The sequence below is a fragment of the Cupressus sempervirens genome, chromosome 7 (assembly GCF_028749045.1).
Source record: "Cupressus sempervirens isolate cs-2001-9-10 chromosome 7, ASM2874904v1, whole genome shotgun sequence".
NCBI lineage: Eukaryota > Viridiplantae > Streptophyta > Pinopsida > Cupressales > Cupressaceae > Cupressus > Cupressus sempervirens.
In genome coordinates this window covers 393720414-393741529 of record NC_143124.1, presented here as the reverse complement: position 1 = coordinate 393741529, position 21116 = coordinate 393720414, and the positions used below count along the sequence as shown (strand labels likewise).

The following is a 21116-nucleotide window of genomic DNA, read 5'->3' as shown; positions in this document are numbered from 1 at the left end:
ATTATACGGTGGTGCTCAACCAACTATTTAGACATGTCATGGCTTATTTTCATAAGTTTATCTCGAATGTCTAAATAACCATCCTTTCTACTATTTTGACTCTGGCTATCAATTGTCCAAGATCGTTCCCTCTGAGACTCTATACTATACCTGTCCATTCTGGATAAAGTAGAGTGTAACCTCAATAGGATATAACTTCTTCAAACACCAAGAACTAACATGCAAATGATTAGAAGTAGCATGCAACCATAGATTTGGACATGCAACTGATTAGAAGCAACATGCAACCATCAAATTATGACATGCAAGATCTGGGTAGTTGTCAAAACTGACATGCAAGATCTGGGTAGTTGTCAAAACTGACATGCAAACTTTTACAACCACCAAATTCACCAAGAACTAACATGAAAATGATTAGAAGTAGCATGAAACCATAGATTTGGAAATGCAACTGATTAGAAGCAACATGCAACCACCAAATTATGACATGCAAGATCTGGGTAGTTGTCAAAACTGACATGCAAGATCTGGGTACTTGTCAAAACTGAAATGCAAACTTCTACAACCACCAAATTCACCAAGAACTAACATGAAAATTATTAGAAGTAGCATGCAACCATAAATTTTGACATGCAGCTGATTAGAAGCAACATGCAATCATAAATTATGACATGCAAGATTTGGGTAGTTCTCAAAACTGAAATGCAAGATCTGGGTAGTTGTCAAAACTGATTGCAAACTTCTACAAACCCTCAGGCTGGCAAGATCATGGTTTTGATACCACTGAAATGTCCCTTTTCTAATTTTTCATGATATTTCATGCCTCTAATCAGATCTTTAAAATCAAACAACTAATATCACAAAGATCCACCAAATTCCTCAAGAAACCCCAAATCGGGTATGCTGAAAATAGTGCTAAAAGCTTCACAACTTCACAAATTATTAATAAATCTGAAAATTGAAAATTTTACAGAACTTTCAGCAGAATAACAGCCTACAAATTGACATTTCCAGATCCGTATAGCCTTTACACAACAGCTCAAAAATGTAGGACCAAAACTATGCTCATCGGGCTCCCGAAATAGCACAAAATATGCCCGAAAACACCACAAAAACACTAATAATCTATCTCAGAAGTTTAATCACGTCCCAATATATATATTCAGATCTATTTTAACATTTAAAAGTCTGATATACAGCAGCAACCCACACTGATATGAAATACTCAACTGTAAACACCAAACTCATACAAAAACACACCCGAAAACTCACAAATCTGCACTGTTCAGCACAAAGGCAAACTCTGTATGAGCATGCACATGGAATGGCTTCAAACTCCCATCCTTAGCCTTCCTAGAAACCTGTAAACTCCTGTTCTTGGGTCTCCTTGGAAACCTGCAAACTCCCGTTCTTGGGTCTCCTTCTCCACAGGTTTGGCAGCCTCTGAAGAATAACAAAGAATCAGCAAAAATCAAGTTCTGGAATGAGCTCAAAATGCCTACAAAACCCCTTAAAAGAGGTCATAACTGTAACTCACGTCCAAGAGAGGTTAGTGAAATATATTTTAATAATAATCTTCATTTATTAGTCCAACGGTTTACAAAGATTAACCCCCTTTTTCCGAAACTTCACTTTCTTGGGCCTGCCTGCCTTAGCAAAAATTATTATTTTTTAATTATTTGAAAAGGGGACATGACATTGAGTAGAGCAGTGTAGAAGCAAAGGAAACTTCATTTTTGAGGTTTTGTTAAATGCTCTAAGGTTTGATATTTGGATCCGTAGTTCATGACCTGGTCTACAAGGTCTGGTAGTAATTGGTTCAATTGACAGAACAAAGGAAAGAAGAACATAATAGTAAATTACATTTTTGAGCAGTGAGCTCTTTTTGTAGTTGAAATTGCATGTTTGGGTAGTGGGCTCATCTTGCATACATTGTACCACAACTCCTAATAGGAATTCAAAGTCTCCTAATGGGAACTCCATGTACTAATTGTTGTAATAGAATCCTAACAAGGTCCACCCTCTAACAAGGGATATTTATATAAGTATCATCTTGTGGGCATCATTCTCATCAAGGTTTTCCCTTTGATCAAGAGTTTCCCTAGTCAACATATATGGTGTAATTGTCTATGTGCATTTTATTATGGTTGTTGTTTACTTTGGTTGAATTGTTAAGTTTGTTTAAAGAAGATAAATGTTTTAATTATCAGATAACTAATTTACCACCCCCTCACCCCCCACCCCCCTTAATTTTGTTTTTAAAAAAAATAATTCTTGGTGGACTATTGTTTGTAACAATATTTTCTACAAAATAAATGTTACAACCTAAATAATAATAAATCCGATTATACCATTTTACCCTCTATCTTAACCCCAACCTCAAAGACTTCTCCAAATCAGATTTTCTAACCCCTAGTTATTCCACCATCTTCCTTGGAGCACAACCCTTAAGATTCTTCTTGAACAAGACATCCTCTATCCAAGGCCAATCACATATGCATATGTTGACATCATTTGAATATTCTGGCACATTACTCTTAGACATGTTTGTTAGATGAAGATTATATCAATCTTATATACCAACATTACAAAGATTATATCAATCTCACATACCAACATTATAAAGTTCATATGATCATGTTAGTCAAATGGAGATTTTCAATTTTTCATACTGAGACACTAAAACGTTGGAGCAATATTTCATTCCATAAGATTTTATATTAATTTCATTTAAAATATCTCTTCCATTATTGGTAACAAAAGTAAGATCAAATTTATATTCATTGATTTATACTATTTTAACAATTTCCTAAGTATGTACATTATATATTCTAAATGAAACCTCATCTGCAATCCTCAAACCTCGTGAAGCCAAATAATGTATGCTGCTCTACTAGTCTTTATAGAATACCTAGTATGTTGATATCAATAATAAGCTCTATAATGAATGCAACACACAACCTCTAAAGATGCTATGTACATGATGCACACAAACAGATGATATCTTTGGTATTGTTGTCAAAGATATAGAAATGTAGGATCATTACCATCCAATATTTGAAGATGTGTGAGGGAGAAATGTACTAAGTTACAATGCATTTACAAGAAGAGAGAAGTATGTCAAACTACATGAGTATGTATATCAAAGAGAGATTCATTAAAAATGGAGTTAGAATGAAGAATATTAATTGGTATCATAGATGGAGAAGTGTAAAGAAGCAAAGTTATGAGAAATATTTTTCCATTGCATGGTAACTAAAGGTGTTTCCATCAATGCAACAGAGGGATATTATTGGAAACTAAAATTAGAAAAATTGTTATGTTGTCCTTGATGTCAAAACTTATTGAGAAGACATTTACTAATAGTGTAGAGTGCCATATCAGTTGATTGATGAAGAGGATTTGAAAATAAGAGATAGCAAGGTGAACTAGTAAAGTTGTTGAGTAAAGAGGAGTTAAGTATGATGGAATTACAATGGGAATTTGATCACTTAGTCTTTGATAAGATAATGTGTTGTTTGAGCATTATTTTGTGAAGAAGATAGTTGAGTTAATGTATAGAAGAGAAGTTAAGGAGAGTAAAACACTAAGATTGACCGAGAGACAATTTTACTAGGTCAATGAAGAACTTGAAGTAGAAGATTAAGGAACTTAAGTAATAACCAAGAAAAATAGTATTAACCAAGTAATAGTAATGGTTGAGCAAGATAAGAAGAAAAATGAAGTAGAAACTAGCTTGCTAGTGAAGGCTGAGCTAGCAAGTGTAAGTTGAGCAAGACAAAACAATATCTAGACCAAGCTACCCAATGATGACCAAGATGATGAACATAGTGATGATCGAGTGTCAACAAAATAATAGCTTGTGAAAGAATCAAGATTTGAGTGTGACATAGTTGAACATGTAAATTGGTCAAAATGTATAAATGATAAGTATTGATGAACTAGTGATTTTAATGCATGAATTGATTTTGTTAAGTGATCTAAGGAAAGGATCTAATTAGAAGTCTATAAGGAAGAACTAGAAGGACAAAATAATGGACAAATCAATGAAACTGATGAAACCCTAAGATCTATGGTTATGTTTAAGTGGAAAATATGAAAGCTACTTATTTAAGGAGGCAAAAGAAATGTTTTATGTTGTTGGTTGATTGGTGAACTTGTGAAGAACAGAGTAGTAGAGGAAAATTGAAAAGTTGGCTAATAGTGATTGCTTGAAGAGTTGCCAAGCATATCAGAGATGGTGTATGTGATTAAGTCTAGTCAATGAGCTAGGGATGAGCCAAATGAAGATTTGAATTTAAAAACTGATTTGTGTTTTATTAGATCAAGCCTAGTTGTTACTTTCTAACCATTATCGCAGTTTAATCCTTTAGTCAAGGTTGACCTAACAACCATATAGTAAATCATTTAATCAATGTGACATTCTAATGGAATGTTTTAAAGTCCTCTGACAAGACCATTCCTAGCATGGTGATTAAATTCTTTAATAGAGTCAAAACTGATAGTGTTTTTTTTAACCTTTAACAAGGTTGACTCTTAACCAAGCTCACTTTAGAAGAGTAAAAAAATAGCAACATGTTACTTGGTGGTTTTTCCCAAATTGGGTTCCACATTAAATTCTAGAGTCATACATGTGTGAATCTTGTTTTTATGCTTCATGCTATTTACTATTATCATTCTATTATTCAACATAAACTAGACATAGAATTGTTTGTTGGATGAATAACTTGAATTGCTGACGAGTTGCGATTTTGGCTGAGTAGATTTATGAGTTTGTTTAAGCTAGTTAAAGTTGTTAAATGTTGAATTAGTACATTTGGATGTGAGGATAACTGATTCATCCACCCTTTTAGTGATTCTAAATATTCTAAGAAGCCCTTTTGGGTATAAGGATGATACAAGAAATGGAGCAGTATGTTAACCATATTAGAGAGAGTCTTGCCACAACACATGATAGACAAAGACATTATGCACATGTTCATGTGATTAATATATAGTTCATTGTTGGGCATAACATTTTTTTGAGGGTACACCAATGAAATAGTTCAATCCTCTATGAAAAGGGATCTAAGATGGCACTCTAGTTTGTCAGTCCATTCAACATGCTAGAGATGATAGGGTTGGTTTCTTATTGAATCTCCCTACTATCCAACCTTTCTTGTATCCATAATATTTTTCATGTTTCAGTTCTTAGAAGGCATATTCTTGATTTGTCTTATGTATTGGGATGCTATGCTTTATAGGTAAAAGATAGGCAACTACATTTGGACCCCATGCACATGCTATAGTAAGAATATTGACCTTGAGGTGTCACACCATAGAGAACTCAAGGGTCCAATTACAAAAAAAAAATGAGGAGGCCTCAATGACATGGAGGATGTTGAAAGAATTGGAGCTTCTTATCTATATCTATTTGTAGGCTCCACAAGTAAGCCTAGTCCTAGGGTAGGACGATGTAATACCCTCTTAGATGCCTCCTCTTTGCTAATGTTATATGATATTATTATGAAAATTTTATTATTGATGGACTCTATATTTATGATTTACTTTGGTAACTCATGATTTGTGTTTTATTTCTAAATAATATAATAGAATATGGTTTCTCTTATATTGTGAAATATTTCCTCATGACATTTTTTGAGGATATTTCTTGTCTTATCATATGTCTTCTCTATTTGATCTATGCATAATGGTGATTATGTATTCTTGTATAATTATTTTCTCTCATAGGTTTGTAGGAATTGTATTAAATGAAACTAGGTATCATACATTATTTCCTAACAATGATGGGGCATTCCTAATGTCTTAGTTTGGTGTTTACAAATGCATTCACATAGATAAAATAAATACCCTATCAATATATGATTGAAATCTCAAGATGAAGCATGAATTTCTATTATTAAATTTATTTATTTGGAATGACTTCAAATTCCAATTTTTAGGGGGCTCAAGCAGTCTAAACATCTAGAGTTTTTGGAAGTAAAGAAAATAGAGTGAAATAAAAATGTGGAAAATAAATGAAAATAAGAGGCAATGTAGACCATAGATGGGTAGAGACGAAAGCATTATAAAATGAAAATAATATTGGGAGTAAATTATGTTCTTTAGAAAAAGCATAAAATAAATTCAAGGTTTTCTTTTGTAGATTAAATAAGAGAGAAAGAGAGACAAGGAGTAGTATGGAAAATGAAGTTACAAAGAGATGCATGCAATAGATTTTGACAAATATTTTTTGTAAATAAAATTTGATAATGTTTAAAGATAAATAATTTAATTTGATTATGCATTTTAATTATTTTTCAACAAGTTTAAGAAATTATTAACTATAGATAGGGACAGCCTAATAAGGATATCCTTATTTGATCTATATGATGCATCATAGTTTTTAAATGATTAAATTGACTTATGTGATGATATTCCAAATCCTACACAAATTTGGAAGATACTTAAATATTTGTGTATTGTCAAATGGTATCATATTAGATAAGAAATTGTCACTCTATTGCATATGTTGTTGACATATTTTTATAGAAAGCATAATTATTTTAAAAATATTTATCACCCCTAGGGCACAAGTTCAAACCTTAAGTAAATATTAATAATACATGGTTTGTATTCCTCTAATATTTAATAGCAAATTCAATATACATATCTAATAAATATGAGATGAGAGAACATGCAATGGATTTTTTTAATTATGTCACTATCTTCAATGTTATCATAGAAAGCATCCCTTTAAGGATCTTTAGTACCACTTGCAATGAACTTGGAACAAACAAATAATATATAAAGATCCATATACGCCAATTAAGTAAGAAAATATTTTCACATCATGTTCATGTTGGCACTATAAGTGGCACTCCTCGTAATAAAAAATAAAAGCTTGGAAGAACCAATTCATTTAGTAAGACATTATAAAAAGTAAAGCCTTGTTAAAGATTAACAATGCTTTCATGCATAATGAATAAATACATTTTTATAATCTACCACATGGATGAACCAAAAAGCATATGCACCTAATCTAGTACAAATACCCAACACATTTCATAATGGGCCTTATTATCATATTAGAAATTATATTGTTTAGCTTGATGATGATAAAATGATATACAAGAAGATGTATAACATTTTAAATTTTCAAACTTGGAAAGTGGTCTAATATTCACAAATATTCATTCTCTCTTGAAGCATACGAACTCCTACATATCTGTACACAAATTACATAAAAAATATGTCAATAAAATAGTGCTACAAGGATTGAAAAATAGTACAAATTCAAAAAGAAAGAAAGTACCTTCCAAGCATCATGAGAGTGGCTTGTGGATTGGTCCCAGGAGTATCCTTGAAGATTGAATTGTCCACGACCCTCAAGCTATCGATTCCTTTCACTTGAAGGTCTTTGTCTAGCACTGATTCAACTTGACACCCTCCATGGTAATGCCAATATGTTGCTACTGTTTCTTTACAATAATTTCCTAATTCTTTATTATCTAGGTGACTTTGTGATAAATTTGGCCCCATGATTTGAAGGATTTCATCATTTCCATTACTTCTAAATGTGAATTCTTGAATAGAATGTGTCATGAAAAGTTTTGATACCACCTTAATAGCATGAATGCATTCCTCTACATCAAAATCATGAGAAAAGTAGTTATATCTCACAGAGGGGATTTCTAGTGGATCGCTACTTCTAAGTTTGAGCTCACCCCTAGACATGGGGAAAGGCACCTTACTAAAAAAACCCGCTAGATAATGATATTCAGTGGCACTTTCTTGAATAAAATAACTAAATGATTGAATATAGACTCGCGAATTCTCTAATATACCCACTACTTTTGCCTCAACAATATCAAGTGGTTCAGGGGACTTGATAATGATTGACATTCGTGGTGGATCCTGAATCTCTTTCCCTACTAATTTTGAATCTAAAGAGACAGTAATATTCAATTCTTGAAGTAGTTGAGAGGGACCAACTCCACTTAGCATGAGAAGTTGAGGACTACCTATACATCCTGCAGACAAAATTACCTCACTTGAAGAAGACGATAAATGATTGGTGAATACCTGATGGCAAATACCATCAACAGTTGTCATGAACTCTACACCAATAGCCTTCAGTTTTCCTGCAACAATATAAAAATTCTATGATTAATTGAAATTTTATACAATCAAATCAATTTATTTTTTATGTAACTTACACGCACATTTATTTAGAACAATGGTAAATATAAAGTGTACCTGACGAGGAATCCAAGAGTACTTTGGTGGCTGTGGCATTGAGAAGAACAACAATGTTATCTGGATTTGCATATTTCAGAAGATCTGCAGCTGTATATCTTTTTCCATTGTTATCAAAAGTTAAAGCACTAATCTTGGTGCCCTCCAAATGGTCCACAGTATATCCATGATAAGGAAGCACTCCAATTTCCAAAAGTGCATTACGGATAGCAGAATTCCAACGAAATAGCTTGTTTGGTTTGAAGGCAACAACATCCTCCACCCATTCATACGATTTATTCACAAGTTTCTCATCCCACTCCATGTCTTGAATGAATTCAGCGCTTGCCCTACTGTAGAAGCCGCCATTAATGGCTGTTCCACCTCCAAGAACTCGTCCCCTTACCAACTGTACTCCATCTTCTGAGACAAATCCCTCCGCAACATAAGGGAATCCACTGGAATCTCCCAAAATCTTTAATATTGCTTTTATGTCTGCAGTATCTGGATTTCCATAGGGTGAATCTCCCCTTTCTAATAATAGAACAGAAAAATGCTGTGATAGAGTTGCAGCCAGAGGACACCCTGATGCACCGCCTCCAACAACAATGTAATCATAAGTTCTCGCAGCTGCCTTTTCAGCATCAAATGTCATAAATGGAAATGGATATTCTGCAAACATCAAACATAAAGCTTGTTATATTCGTGCTGCAGGGTGGCTGAAACTGATTCAATTTATCACTAATAAATATTTTATTCATTTGAAGCTAATACAAGTTCTTTTGAGAAAATATATTAGAAATTGTTTACGAAAGTTATGGATTGCTACTAAAACTTTTACTTCTATTTGGAACCACCTCAGCCATTATAGATGATCAAGAGTGAAACCAACAATTTCACTTTTAGATGTCACCATAATAAATTGAACTTGTCATATGAAAATTTTACAACGTTTTAACCATTTCAATGAAAATTTTACCACGTTTGGCTATTTCAATGTCTTTTATGTGACGTTTTGAATAATATTAATCCTTGAAAAAGTAATCAATGTATGAATAATATTATATGAAATTGTTTATATTTAAATGGTTTTATCACTATGATTTTTTAAAATAAAATAATGAAAATAATCTATTTCTTGTAAGATATATTATTGGGTCTAGTTTAAAATATTAAATTATTTCTTCATAGAAACTATAATTTTAAAAAATATAAAAAAGAAAAAGAAAACTACAATACTCTAATAAAAAACTTTTTTTTATTAATTTTAATTTATGTTAAATGAATTAATGTTTTGATAGACTGAAAATTAACGTTTACACCAATAAGCATATCATAATCCTTCTTCTCTTATTGGGAGCTCTCGGAAAAGTAGGCAAATCACAGTTCTTCCTCTAATATATTGTATTTACAAACCATAAAATTTGACATTTATAAATAACTTAAAATACCACAGAAGTACAGCATTTCAATTCATATAATCTAATCAATTTTCACATTGTGTAAATTCAACAAAGATCATATAGACCATCAAATTAGAAAGCTGATTGAAACATTTAAAACCCAACGTTTTAGTCAATAAAGCTCGACACAAAAATGTAATATGAAACAAAAATTGAAAGAATGTAGTTACCCAAATTGTATGATTCTGCTGCTGAACAGTAGAGCTGCTGATGATGTGTAAGAAGTAGCAGGCATGATATGACAACGAGCAGAATCTCCATATTCACGATTCGATCTTCCTCCTCGTAAAGACATGAAACTGAAATCAATCAAAGTATGCTTAAATAGCTTCACCTCTGCTAATCAATTATTTCATTGACTGAAAATTGTTAAGACTTATTAGGAACTCAGAGCCATAGATAGACTTGTTCAATTCTCGGCACGAGATTTGAACTTTGACAAACTTCAAAATTGATGGAAGAGCTGCGATTTGTCAGTTTTGAATACTTGGTGACAAATATGGTCGTCACGCTTTGAAATTTCGGAAAGGAAAAATTAATATATTCGCGAAGACTTCTGTGTTTAAATCACAGCTTACCAATTAAGTCATTAAAACGTACGCTATGCTTATCCTTGATTGCCGAGAAAATTAAATGTAATTTGAAAAATCGGTCAATACATATTTAAAAGAGTTTCTTTGAATGGATTTCTCTGTTTTATTTTTTTATCGTCACTGAATGGTTTTAATTATATGTTTAATAGTTAGTTCATTGTCAAAACGTGCTTTTGAAAATATATTCATATATATTTCTTCTTTGACGTAGATTCTATGTTTTGTTTGTTGTGAATTAAGTAAAGTTTTGATTGGGTGCCCTTTTGAACATACATATTCATATATATTTTTTCTTTGACATTTATTCTATGCTTTGTTTGTTGTGAATTATCTAAGGTTTTGATTGGGCGTGTTTTTGAACATACATATTCATATATATTTTTTCTTTGACATAGATTCTATACTTTGTTTGTTACGAATTAAGTAAGTTTTGATTGGGTCTATGATTTGTTTATTTTATTAGCACTCATTCTTTTAAGAGTGTAGGGGTATATATATAATGGAATAATGTTATCTTTATTGTTCCAAATGTGTAAAATGGTTACATTTTGTTTCAAGTAAGTTTATTCGAACCAGATTTATCTTTTCTTTTTTGTATAATTTTATATCAATTATTTTGTATTTTGGCATTCTTGACAAAGCGAAAGTGGGTTGAATTTAGAGTTCTCTCTCTAGACATAGTTGTAAATGTCATTGTCAGTTGTTGGGTTCTACAATGTGAGCATGTCAAGTTTATGTATAGTGATTTCCCATGACATGGTGAATAGGAGTTGTCTTGAACTACTTAATGTGACATACACAATCAATACACTTTTTGGAGCTTGTTGGTTCCATGATTGCAACTATTAATCAGAAGATATGAAAACATACATGGGGATAGTTGGTGGCGTACGATCTAGCCCATAAACAATGTCAAGGACCTCACAAAGATATCTATTAAAAAGTTCTTTATCCATATATTTGTTGTAAGCATAATATGTTGTCATCTACAAAGGAGTACATGTTTTTCTAGTTGTTTAGTATCCCCTACACTATCACTTCTTCTTGCACAATTTATTGTTATGTTCATTATGACTAGGTGATTTATTAACTTCAACATCTTCCTCATGTATAACTTTATCGAATCATTAATAGAAAAAATGTGTATAGCACCATCAAATGCTCCTCTTTATCCACAGTAAGGTGTATGTTTATATGATTCATTAGACACTTCCAATCAACTTCCTTTGGGATTGTGCGTGAAAATATTTTGAAATAGTTAATGCGATTTTTTCCTTATATTGGTCTCACCTTCCTTTTAAAAAATTGTCTGCAGAGTAGTGACCTTTGTGAATTGGTTCCACAAAAAATTAGCATTAGAGTACGATGCATTGATTAATTTATCTATAATAGGTTGTAATTCTTTTAGGCCACTGAAGAGCATTACTGATATTCCTCCAAAATATTGATGTTGTCAAAAGAAAAAGGCCTCATATAGGCAGTTTTATATTTTGAAGATGATTTTTTGTCTTAGGAATCTTATCTCATCTATCAGGATATATATAACGTGTTTCAATTCTCCTTGGAATATGGGTATACTCTTCCTATCTATTCTTCTTATCCCTACCTTTATATATTTCTTACTAATTGTATCATAAAACTTCTTTCTCCCTTGCTATCTCTATCTTATCCTACCCCTCTTTACATTTTACCTCTCTCTCTCTCTCTCTCTCTCTCTCTCTCTCTCTCTCTCTCTCTCTCTCTCTCTCTAGATCTATATATACATATTTATTTGAATCTCCACCAATGTTTATCCATATTTCTTCTTTCATGTATTGTAATGCCTCACTCGGAGATCCTTGGAACAACGATAAATATAAGTCAAGATTATTATTTTTTAAAAACATGTATGCACATGACAACATCATAGAGGGATCACAATGATCACAACAAAAGACTAAACAAACATCCAAACACCAAGGGATGTCCAAATGCCACTATAGACCAAAATGACAACTCGCGAAAGAACGCAAACAATTTTGAATCCAAAACATTCCAAAATCAAAATCCATTTCCAAGGGATTCAAGAACACTGTAGAGGGTAGTCAAATCACCTCTTGAAATTTTTTAGTCAAACAGAAAAGTGTTTGTTGTCCACCCAAATAGGTTTTCCCAAGAACCCAAGCGACACTTTCATGCAACACTGTGCGATACTTTCTAGTATTATATGACCTTTCTCAAGAGGTCATGTGATACTTTCAAGGTCTGGATGATACTTCTTTAAAGGTCATGCGATACTTTACTAGTATTGTATGATGGTTTCACAAAGGGCATGTGATATTTTCAAGTATTGCTTAATGGTTTTCCTAAGGGCGTGCAATACTTTCCAATATTGCACGATTCTTCTTCTTTGGGCATGTGACACTTTATAAGTATCTCCCAATGCTAACAAATTGTTGCCTAGGAAAAGCAAGAAAGGCTCCAAGGACAAGCAAAAAGAGAAAACAAGGAGTCATAACCTCCACACCAAGGAGTACTAGATCCACAATCGAGGCATAGACACTCGAACAAAATAATTGAAAGATAAAAACTGAATCTACCCATCTAAAAATAGCAGTGAAAGAAACAAACTGAAGAAAAATCACAATGTGCTAAAATGACAAAACTAAGTGTGTGGTTCCTCCCAACCATAATAGCATCATGAGATCTCGAAGGTCCTAGTCATCCTCCACACATAACATCCTTAATTGCCAACTCGATAGTTGGAGCTGTCTTATGAGGATGTCACTACTAACACATAATACATTATAAAAATAGGAAATCTAACATGCTAACTAATAAGCAATAGATACTCCAACTAAGCAAATCACATCATCTAATAATATGCTAAACATCATAATGAGGGAATGCATCAAATAAACTAACATCATCTAAACATGATATCCAAGTATTCTAATGAAAGCATAAATCACAAGAAAGCATACTGTAGAACCCAAAGTATGAAGTGAAAATATCAAGCAACAGTTGCACTGGAATAATAGACCATCTCTACACACCGTTCCCCAACAGTGGTGAAGGTAGATACACCTCCCAACCCTGTGGAACCCATAGGTCCACTCTTGTCGTGTTGATGGAGATAATGATCCAACCACAAACACACATAAAACAAACATCCATGGCTAACACTCACGCAAGATAGTAAGATGATTACAACCAAGATCATGATACAATACAAGTACAACATGTCCTAGTCAAACACTCAATGAGTTAATATGTAGGGACTCACCTGGATGGGAAATAAAATGGCATCAAGTAGCCCAAGCTAGTGAGGTGTTCATCTCTCTTCCCAATGGAAGGCTCATACACTATGTCCTCGGACTTAATTGGGTGCTCACACATTTTAATTATCTTACCACCCACTATATTAGTTAGTTATCACTAATTAAGCCTTCTACCCATCAACCTGGAAAAGTCACCAAAATTGTGGTAGATGCCCCTCCATGAAGCTATCCTACCCTACCCATACTCATCCAACGACGAGCGCCTGTAGTCATGCATATTCCCAACCCAACCCCAAAATACATGACTACACGATAGTATCATAGGGAGTTCGAGCCTCACAATTCACTCGATAAATGCACACACATGTGCTCATGAGTGGGCACACCACAATTACAAATATCTAAACACAAGGGCTAGATGAGAACACAATCAATAAAACACTCAACCAAATAACAGCTTAGGAGAACAAATGCAACACACATCTCAATGCAACATAAAAGTTCAACAATGATCTAACTAGCATCTCAATGGATGATCCAGGTCCATGACTAACATCATGCCAAGAAAACTCAAGAAAACATGGCAACACACAAAACAAGATAAAAATCCCAAAACTGGAAAACTTAAAAAATAAAACCCATTTGGTCTTTGGGCACAAAAGCCATGAAAAATCCAATAAAATTTAGATTCAAACATTGTATGCAAAAACAATTAACATAATAGTGTGAAACTCCAAACCCTCATCCTGAAAATAGGGGAAACATTCATATCTGATCAACTGAGCAGAACCAACAAACAAAAATAGAGGGGAACACTAGTTCTCAGCCTCCTAACATATTGCGAACAGAAACATAACCAGAAACTGAGTTGAAGCAAGAAAACAAGAGAGCCCTACCTAACAACAAAAGGGATAGAAACAAGAAACAACCCAATAAAATAAATAACCCAAAGAAGCTTTCAAAAATTAGAGCACAACAAGGTCTCCTCGATCCCATGCCCGTAGCTCTCACAATGAATAGAAACATAGTCCTCTAGAGGAGGATTTTGGAAAAAGCTCTCAAATTCGCAATTTCCAAAAGTGAGAAGTGAGGAATTAATTTCCTCTCTCAATACTTATTCACTTTTCAAGTGAATAATTGATTAGGGTAAACAACTAGCCAACCTAGTTAAATCTCGAATCAACCCAAATGAAAACAAGCTATTCCAAGTAACTAGAATTCATCTATGGAAAAGCTGCCAAAAATTAGAAATAATTAAAATAAAGCTCGAAAACCCAAAATCACAGGATTTCCTAAATAAGCTTTGCAACAATGCGAACCTCTAAATGCACAGAAATTTTCATAGGTCTATTCACATAATGGAAATGAGTTCAAATTTAATAATCATCAAAAGGTTTAATTTAAACAATAAAATAAGGATACATCGACCATACAGGGACAACATTGGTAAAATATAAATAGGTAAATCACTAATTCCATGTGCCACTGCCAAGGATATGAATCCTGCACACTAAAATACATGATCAAGTACAATTGCATATAATAACATAGCTAAAATGATAAATGCATTAAATACCTAATTTAACTATTTATTCAAATATATTGAAATAATCCATTTACATTACTCATGTTCGCATAAAGCATAATGAAGCAAGAATGAAGTAAATAACCATAGCATGAAATCCATCACATAACATAATCAGTGATATTTCGAAATACCAAATAATCAAATATCATCATAAAACCTATTGTCATCTCAAAATGGCATTATCATGAAAATATGATAAACTAAAAAAACATAGTAGTCTGACATCTATGATATGGTAATCAAAGTATAATGTCTGAACCTTAGGTCATCTCAAATGTAAACATAGTTAGAGTGACAAGTATCTCAATCAAAATATGACAAGGTATAGGCTACAAATACGAGATACACTACATCCTCCCCCACTAGGCATAGGCTTACTCCTAGAAGCCGACAAAAAGATAGGGGTACAATCCTCTCAATCGTGTAGCATCTTCCCAAGTAGCAGAGGTCTTATCACTCGGGTCCCATTGGACCCTTACCTACTCTATGTCCCAACCTCTCAAAGTTAGCCTCTAATGCTGAAGGATATGAATGGGCTCCAAAGAAAGTTTCTTGACCTCCACTTGTAAAGCGTCCCAATCAAGAACATGAGTCACATTAGGAATATACTGCCTCAAAACATAAACATGGAAAACATCATGGATGCACAATAAGATAGGTGGAAATTCTATTTGATAAGGAACATGACCAATCCTCTTGAGGATCTCAAATGGTCTGAGAAAATGTGGTGCCAAATTAGAGCCTTTCCCATAGTGAATAGGGCTCTTCCTCGGACACACTCTCAAAAACACCCTGTCACCAACAGAAAAGTGATGATCTAACCTATGGGCATCTGCATACTTTTTCTTCCTATCTTGAGCATTAACCAAATGATCTCTAATACGAACAACTTGTTGCTCCATATCCTAAAGCATCTTTGGACCAAAAAGTACTTGATCCTCTAAATGATCCCAACTCAAAGGGGTATGACATGGTCTATCATACGAGGCCTGAAAAGGTGACATGCCAAGAGAACTATGATACCCATTGTTATATGTAAGCTCAACAAGGTATAAATAATCCTCCCACTTCACCTATCAATCCATAACATACATGTGAAGGATATCTTCTAGAATCTAGTTCATTCTATTTGACCATTGATCTCTAGGTGATAAGACGAACTAAAGTTGAGTTGTGTTCCCAAAGCATGTTGGAGAGATGTTCATAGTACTAAAGTAAACACTAGATCTCTATCTGAAATAATTTGATGAGAGATCCCATACAAACAAACAATATCCTCCAAGAAAACATGCGCTATAGAAGAAGTTGTGTAGGATGTCCTCATGGGTGAAAAATGTGTTACCTTGGACAACTTGTCTACTATCACCATGATATAATCATGTCATCGTGATGACATAGGCAACCCAGTAATGAAATCAATAAATATCATATACCATTTCTACCCTAGGATGATATGCAGCTGCAAAAGAACAGCCAGATAATGACGCTCTTCCTTCATTCTCTAGTACTCGAGACATCTAGCAACAAAATAAGGAAAATTGTGCCTCATCCCTTCCCAAAAGTACAATTTTTTAAGATCGACATGCATTGTCTTGACATTGGGATGTGCAGAATATAGTGCATGATGCACTTCCAAAAAAACTAAGATATGAAGATCACCCGACACTAGTACATAGATACGTCCCAAGTGTCACAGCAGTCCATCAAACTCAAGCAAATAACCTAAAAACCTCCCCTCAAGGGTATGTCTAGACTTGATCTTTGACTTCACCTCCTGTACCATGTGTCACTAGGAAAAGCCTCCAAGATATGGCTTGACAAATCCACTCCCAATGACAAGACTGATATCTCATGTCGCCTCCTACTCAAGGCATCTATGACAATATTCTCCTTTTCTTAAATATAGTGCACATCAAAGTCATATTCACACATGAACTCCATCTAGTGATGTTATCTTGCATTTAGGTTTGGTTGAGTAAAAATATACTGCAAGCTCCTATGATTGCTATGCAACTCAAACCTATGTCCCAAAAGGAAATTCCTCCAATGTACAAGAGCATGCACTATAACCACAAGTTTCAAATCATGAGTGGGATAATCAAGCTCATTCTCGAGTTTTCTAGACTCATATATAATCACTCAATCATCCTGCATCAACACTGCACCCATGCCTTCCAATGAATCATCTATGAAAACCATGAAATCACTTATAGGATTAGGCACTCCAAGGACTAGTGCATTGGTCAAACACTCCTTGAGAGCATTAAATGCTGCCTCACACTAGTCTGACCAAACATACTTCTTCCCTTTCCATTGAAAATAAATGAAGGGATAAGGCACTCATGAGAAATCCTTCACGAAGCGATAGTAATAACCTACCAATCCCATGAAACTATGAACCTCCAAGACATTAGTGGGTACTGACCAATCCATGATAGCTCAAATTTTCTCTGGATCCACCGCAATACCATCACCCATGATGATATGCCCCAAATACTTCACCCTTGACTAGAAGAATCTTCATTTATCCAAGTTGCCATATAATTGATGGTCTTTCAAACATTACAATACCTGGCATAAATGGACCTCATGTTACTTAACAGTCTTCGAATAGATCTATATGTCATCCAAAAATACAATGATACACTAATTGAGGTACGGGAAAAATATTCCATTCATCAAACTCATGAATACTGATGGCACATTAGATAACCCAAAGGGTACAACTGTGAACTCATAATGCCCATATCGTGTACAAAATGATGTTCAATGAATGTTAGCTTCTTGGATACGAAGCTGATGGTATCCTGACTTCAGATCAATATTTGAGAATACTCGCGCTCCCTTCATATGATAGAACAAGTCATCTATCCTCACCAAAGGATATTGGTTGTTCACCATCACCTTATTCAACTACTAGTAGTCAATGTATAAACATAATGATCCATCTTTTTTCTTCACAAATATGACTGGTGCACCTCATGGGGATACACTAGGACGAATATGGCCCTTGGCCAATAATTCCTCCTACTGCAATTTGAGATCACTCAACTCTTGAGTAGACATATGACAAGGAGCTCATGAAATTGGCTCCGCTCCTGGTAGAAGATCAATCCAAAAATTAATGTCACACTATGGTAGCATACCGAGTATCTCATCAGGAAACACATTTGCATACTCACGAAAGAGTGGGTGATCATCAAGTGTCACTATATGACTTGATCACCAATAGATACTACGAACATTTGACACACCTTCCACATACTCTACTTTAGTTGATTAGCTAAGATCATCCAAAGTGAGACTGGTCTCTAGACCCCCAAAAGTTCCACATGTCCACTATGTCATCAACACATTCTACCGACTTACAGCGATAATATATATTTGCCTGATGAGTGGCTAACCAATCTGTGACCAACACAATGCCATATGATCCTAGAGGTATGATGTGAAGATCCATTGTGGTGGTGAAGGTACCCAAGTTCAAACTACAACTTCTGACCAAGGAGTCTACAACCACTTTAGATCCTGTGGCTAACTCAACCTGCCACCTATCGACCTAACGTGCTGCCACTAGCCCACATCGTTGAACAAGAGATCATGAAATAAAAGAATCTGAAGCACCTAAGTTAAATAACATTGAAGATGAAATACCATGCAACATACCTATAGTTGAGACTTGTAGCCTCGACTACTATGCTTTAGTGCTTAGCTTGATGATTATCAACCATCACAAATACTTGATGATTCCTACCAACATCCCCCATTGTAGTCTTAGATCTAGCTACACCCTTACCAAGTCTTGACGAAATTTAATATGACACCCAAAAGATCTATAGCCGAGCTGGCCATAAGAATAACAGTTTCCCCCAAAGATCGATTCAGTTCCATGACCACCCTGAACATCACTAGAATAAGGTGCACTTCCCTTACTAGAGTTTTGTTGACCACTTTGAGAGGTTGATCCTATTAGGACTTTTGACCATGGTTCTAGTCATCTCCTTTCTTCCCTGAGGCTCTAGGATTCTGTCCACCCTTAGTCCACCGATAATGACCCTATCACTTCTAGTACCCTTGGTCCCCTTGCATGGATGTCGACTAAGTTTGGCCCTTACCTAAGGACTGAGTAAACTCGGTATCTTGTCCTAAATTCTATGCACTATAGTTCTGAGAACCTAATTTTCCACTAAACCCTCTGGCCAAATTACTCTATGCAATCTGTGCCTTCTCTACAACAATAATAAGAGTCTTAGGTTGATGCATACAAACCTCTCCAATAAGGGCATCCTTAAGGCCTCAGATAAAATGTTGAATAAGGGGTATCTCATCATGATTATAGCACAAGTACTACCTAAGCTCAAAGAATTTGATCTCATACTGGTCCACTAACATGCTTCCTCGTTTGATCTCGTGGAACTCATCAACATGAGCCTCCTTAAATTGAGGAGATAGGAATATCTCTTGAAACCTCTCCTCAAAGATCCCCCAAGTGAGATTCGTGATGTTGATCGGGAGCTTCTGCTCTTCTATATTCCACCAAATGGATGCATGGTCTGTCAGCTACATAATTGTACGACGAGCCTTTAGATTGGTTGCATATGGTCACATGGTAAAGCATTGTTCCATGTCCAATAACCAAGTCGCCACCCTAAGGCCACCTCCCTTGCCATCATAGTATGATGGTTTGGAGTACTAAAGAGTCTTCACAATGTCCAAATGGATGAAATCTTCATCATTTTGGTTCCTACCACCCCAATGGTGCCTTTGGCCACCTAGTGGTGTACAAGAATGTTCACATTCATGGTCCTCCTCTCTATGCTTAGACACGTGGGCATCTCCATGATAAGATCCCTCTTCTCAACCACTGTCATATTGGCGTTCCTCTACACGAGGTCCCAATTGAGGAAGAGTCTCTTGTAGCATGGGGATCAATACCTCAATGCGACCCTAATTATTATTACCTTTCTCTCCCCCACCCACTTGACGTTCTTCCTCTTGGTGTTCTTCTTCATTAACAACTCATCGATTACCACCCTGACCACTAGGTCTATGTGTAGGAGGCATCACTATGGAGCAAAAAGATAAGGTCAGAATCACACATCAGAAGCATAAAAGCCACAAGCATGAACCACAACAAGATATTGCAATAATAAACATAAGATAATAATACACACACATAAACAAATCATAGTAGAAGCATAACACAGAGATCCCAATGTTGCAACATGGGCTTTGATACCAGATGTAATGCCTTGCCCAGAGATCCTTGGAACAAGGATAAATATAAGCCAAATTTTTTTTAAAAAGAAAAAAAGTATGTATGCACATGACAACATCGTATAGGGATCACAATAATCGCAACAGAAGACTAAAAAAAATCCAAACACCAATGGATCTCTAAATGCCACTACTGACCAAAACAACAACGCATAGAAGAACACAAAAAATTTTGAATCTGAAACATTGCAAAATTAAAATCTAATTCCAAGGGATTCAAGAACACCATAGAGGGTAGCCAAATCAGCTCTCAAAAACTTATTGCCAAACCAAAAAGTGTCTATTGTATGCTTGAATAGGTTTTCCCAAGAACCCAAGTGACACTTTCATGCAACACCGTGCGATACTTTCCAGTATCGTATGACCTTTCTCAAGAGGCCGTGCAATGCTTTCAGGGTCTGGGTAACACTTCTCCAAAGGCTGTGTGATAATTTACCAGTATCCTACGATGTTTTCACAAAGGGCATGTGATATTTTCAAGTATTGCACGATAGTTTTCCTAAGGACGTATGATACTTTCTAGTATCACACGATTCTTCTTCTTTGGGCATATGACACTTTATAAGCATCGTACAATGCTAACTCATTATCGCCTCTAGAGGAAAAGAAAGAGATGCTTGAAGGACCAACAAAAAGATAAAACAAGGAGTCAAAACCTCCACACCAAGGAGTACTGGATCCACAATCAAGGCCTAGACACTCAAAAAAAACAATTGAA

General features: G+C 34.8%; 1 protein-coding gene across 1 annotated transcript; it reads right to left on the bottom strand.

The window, feature by feature from the left end:
- Positions 1 to 6869: 6869 nt before the first annotated feature.
- LOC149547177 ((R)-mandelonitrile lyase-like) lies at positions 6870 to 9960 on the bottom strand. Its single transcript, XM_089794707.1, has 4 exons — positions 9851 to 9960; positions 8239 to 8889; positions 7295 to 8123; positions 6870 to 7207 (listed from the first exon to the last, which is right to left on the bottom strand). Exons 1-4 carry the CDS (start codon positions 9939 to 9941, stop codon positions 7156 to 7158), a joined length of 1623 nt encoding a protein of 540 aa, XP_089650833.1. The 5' UTR covers positions 9942 to 9960; the 3' UTR covers positions 6870 to 7155.
- Positions 9961 to 21116: the final 11156 nt, after the last annotated feature.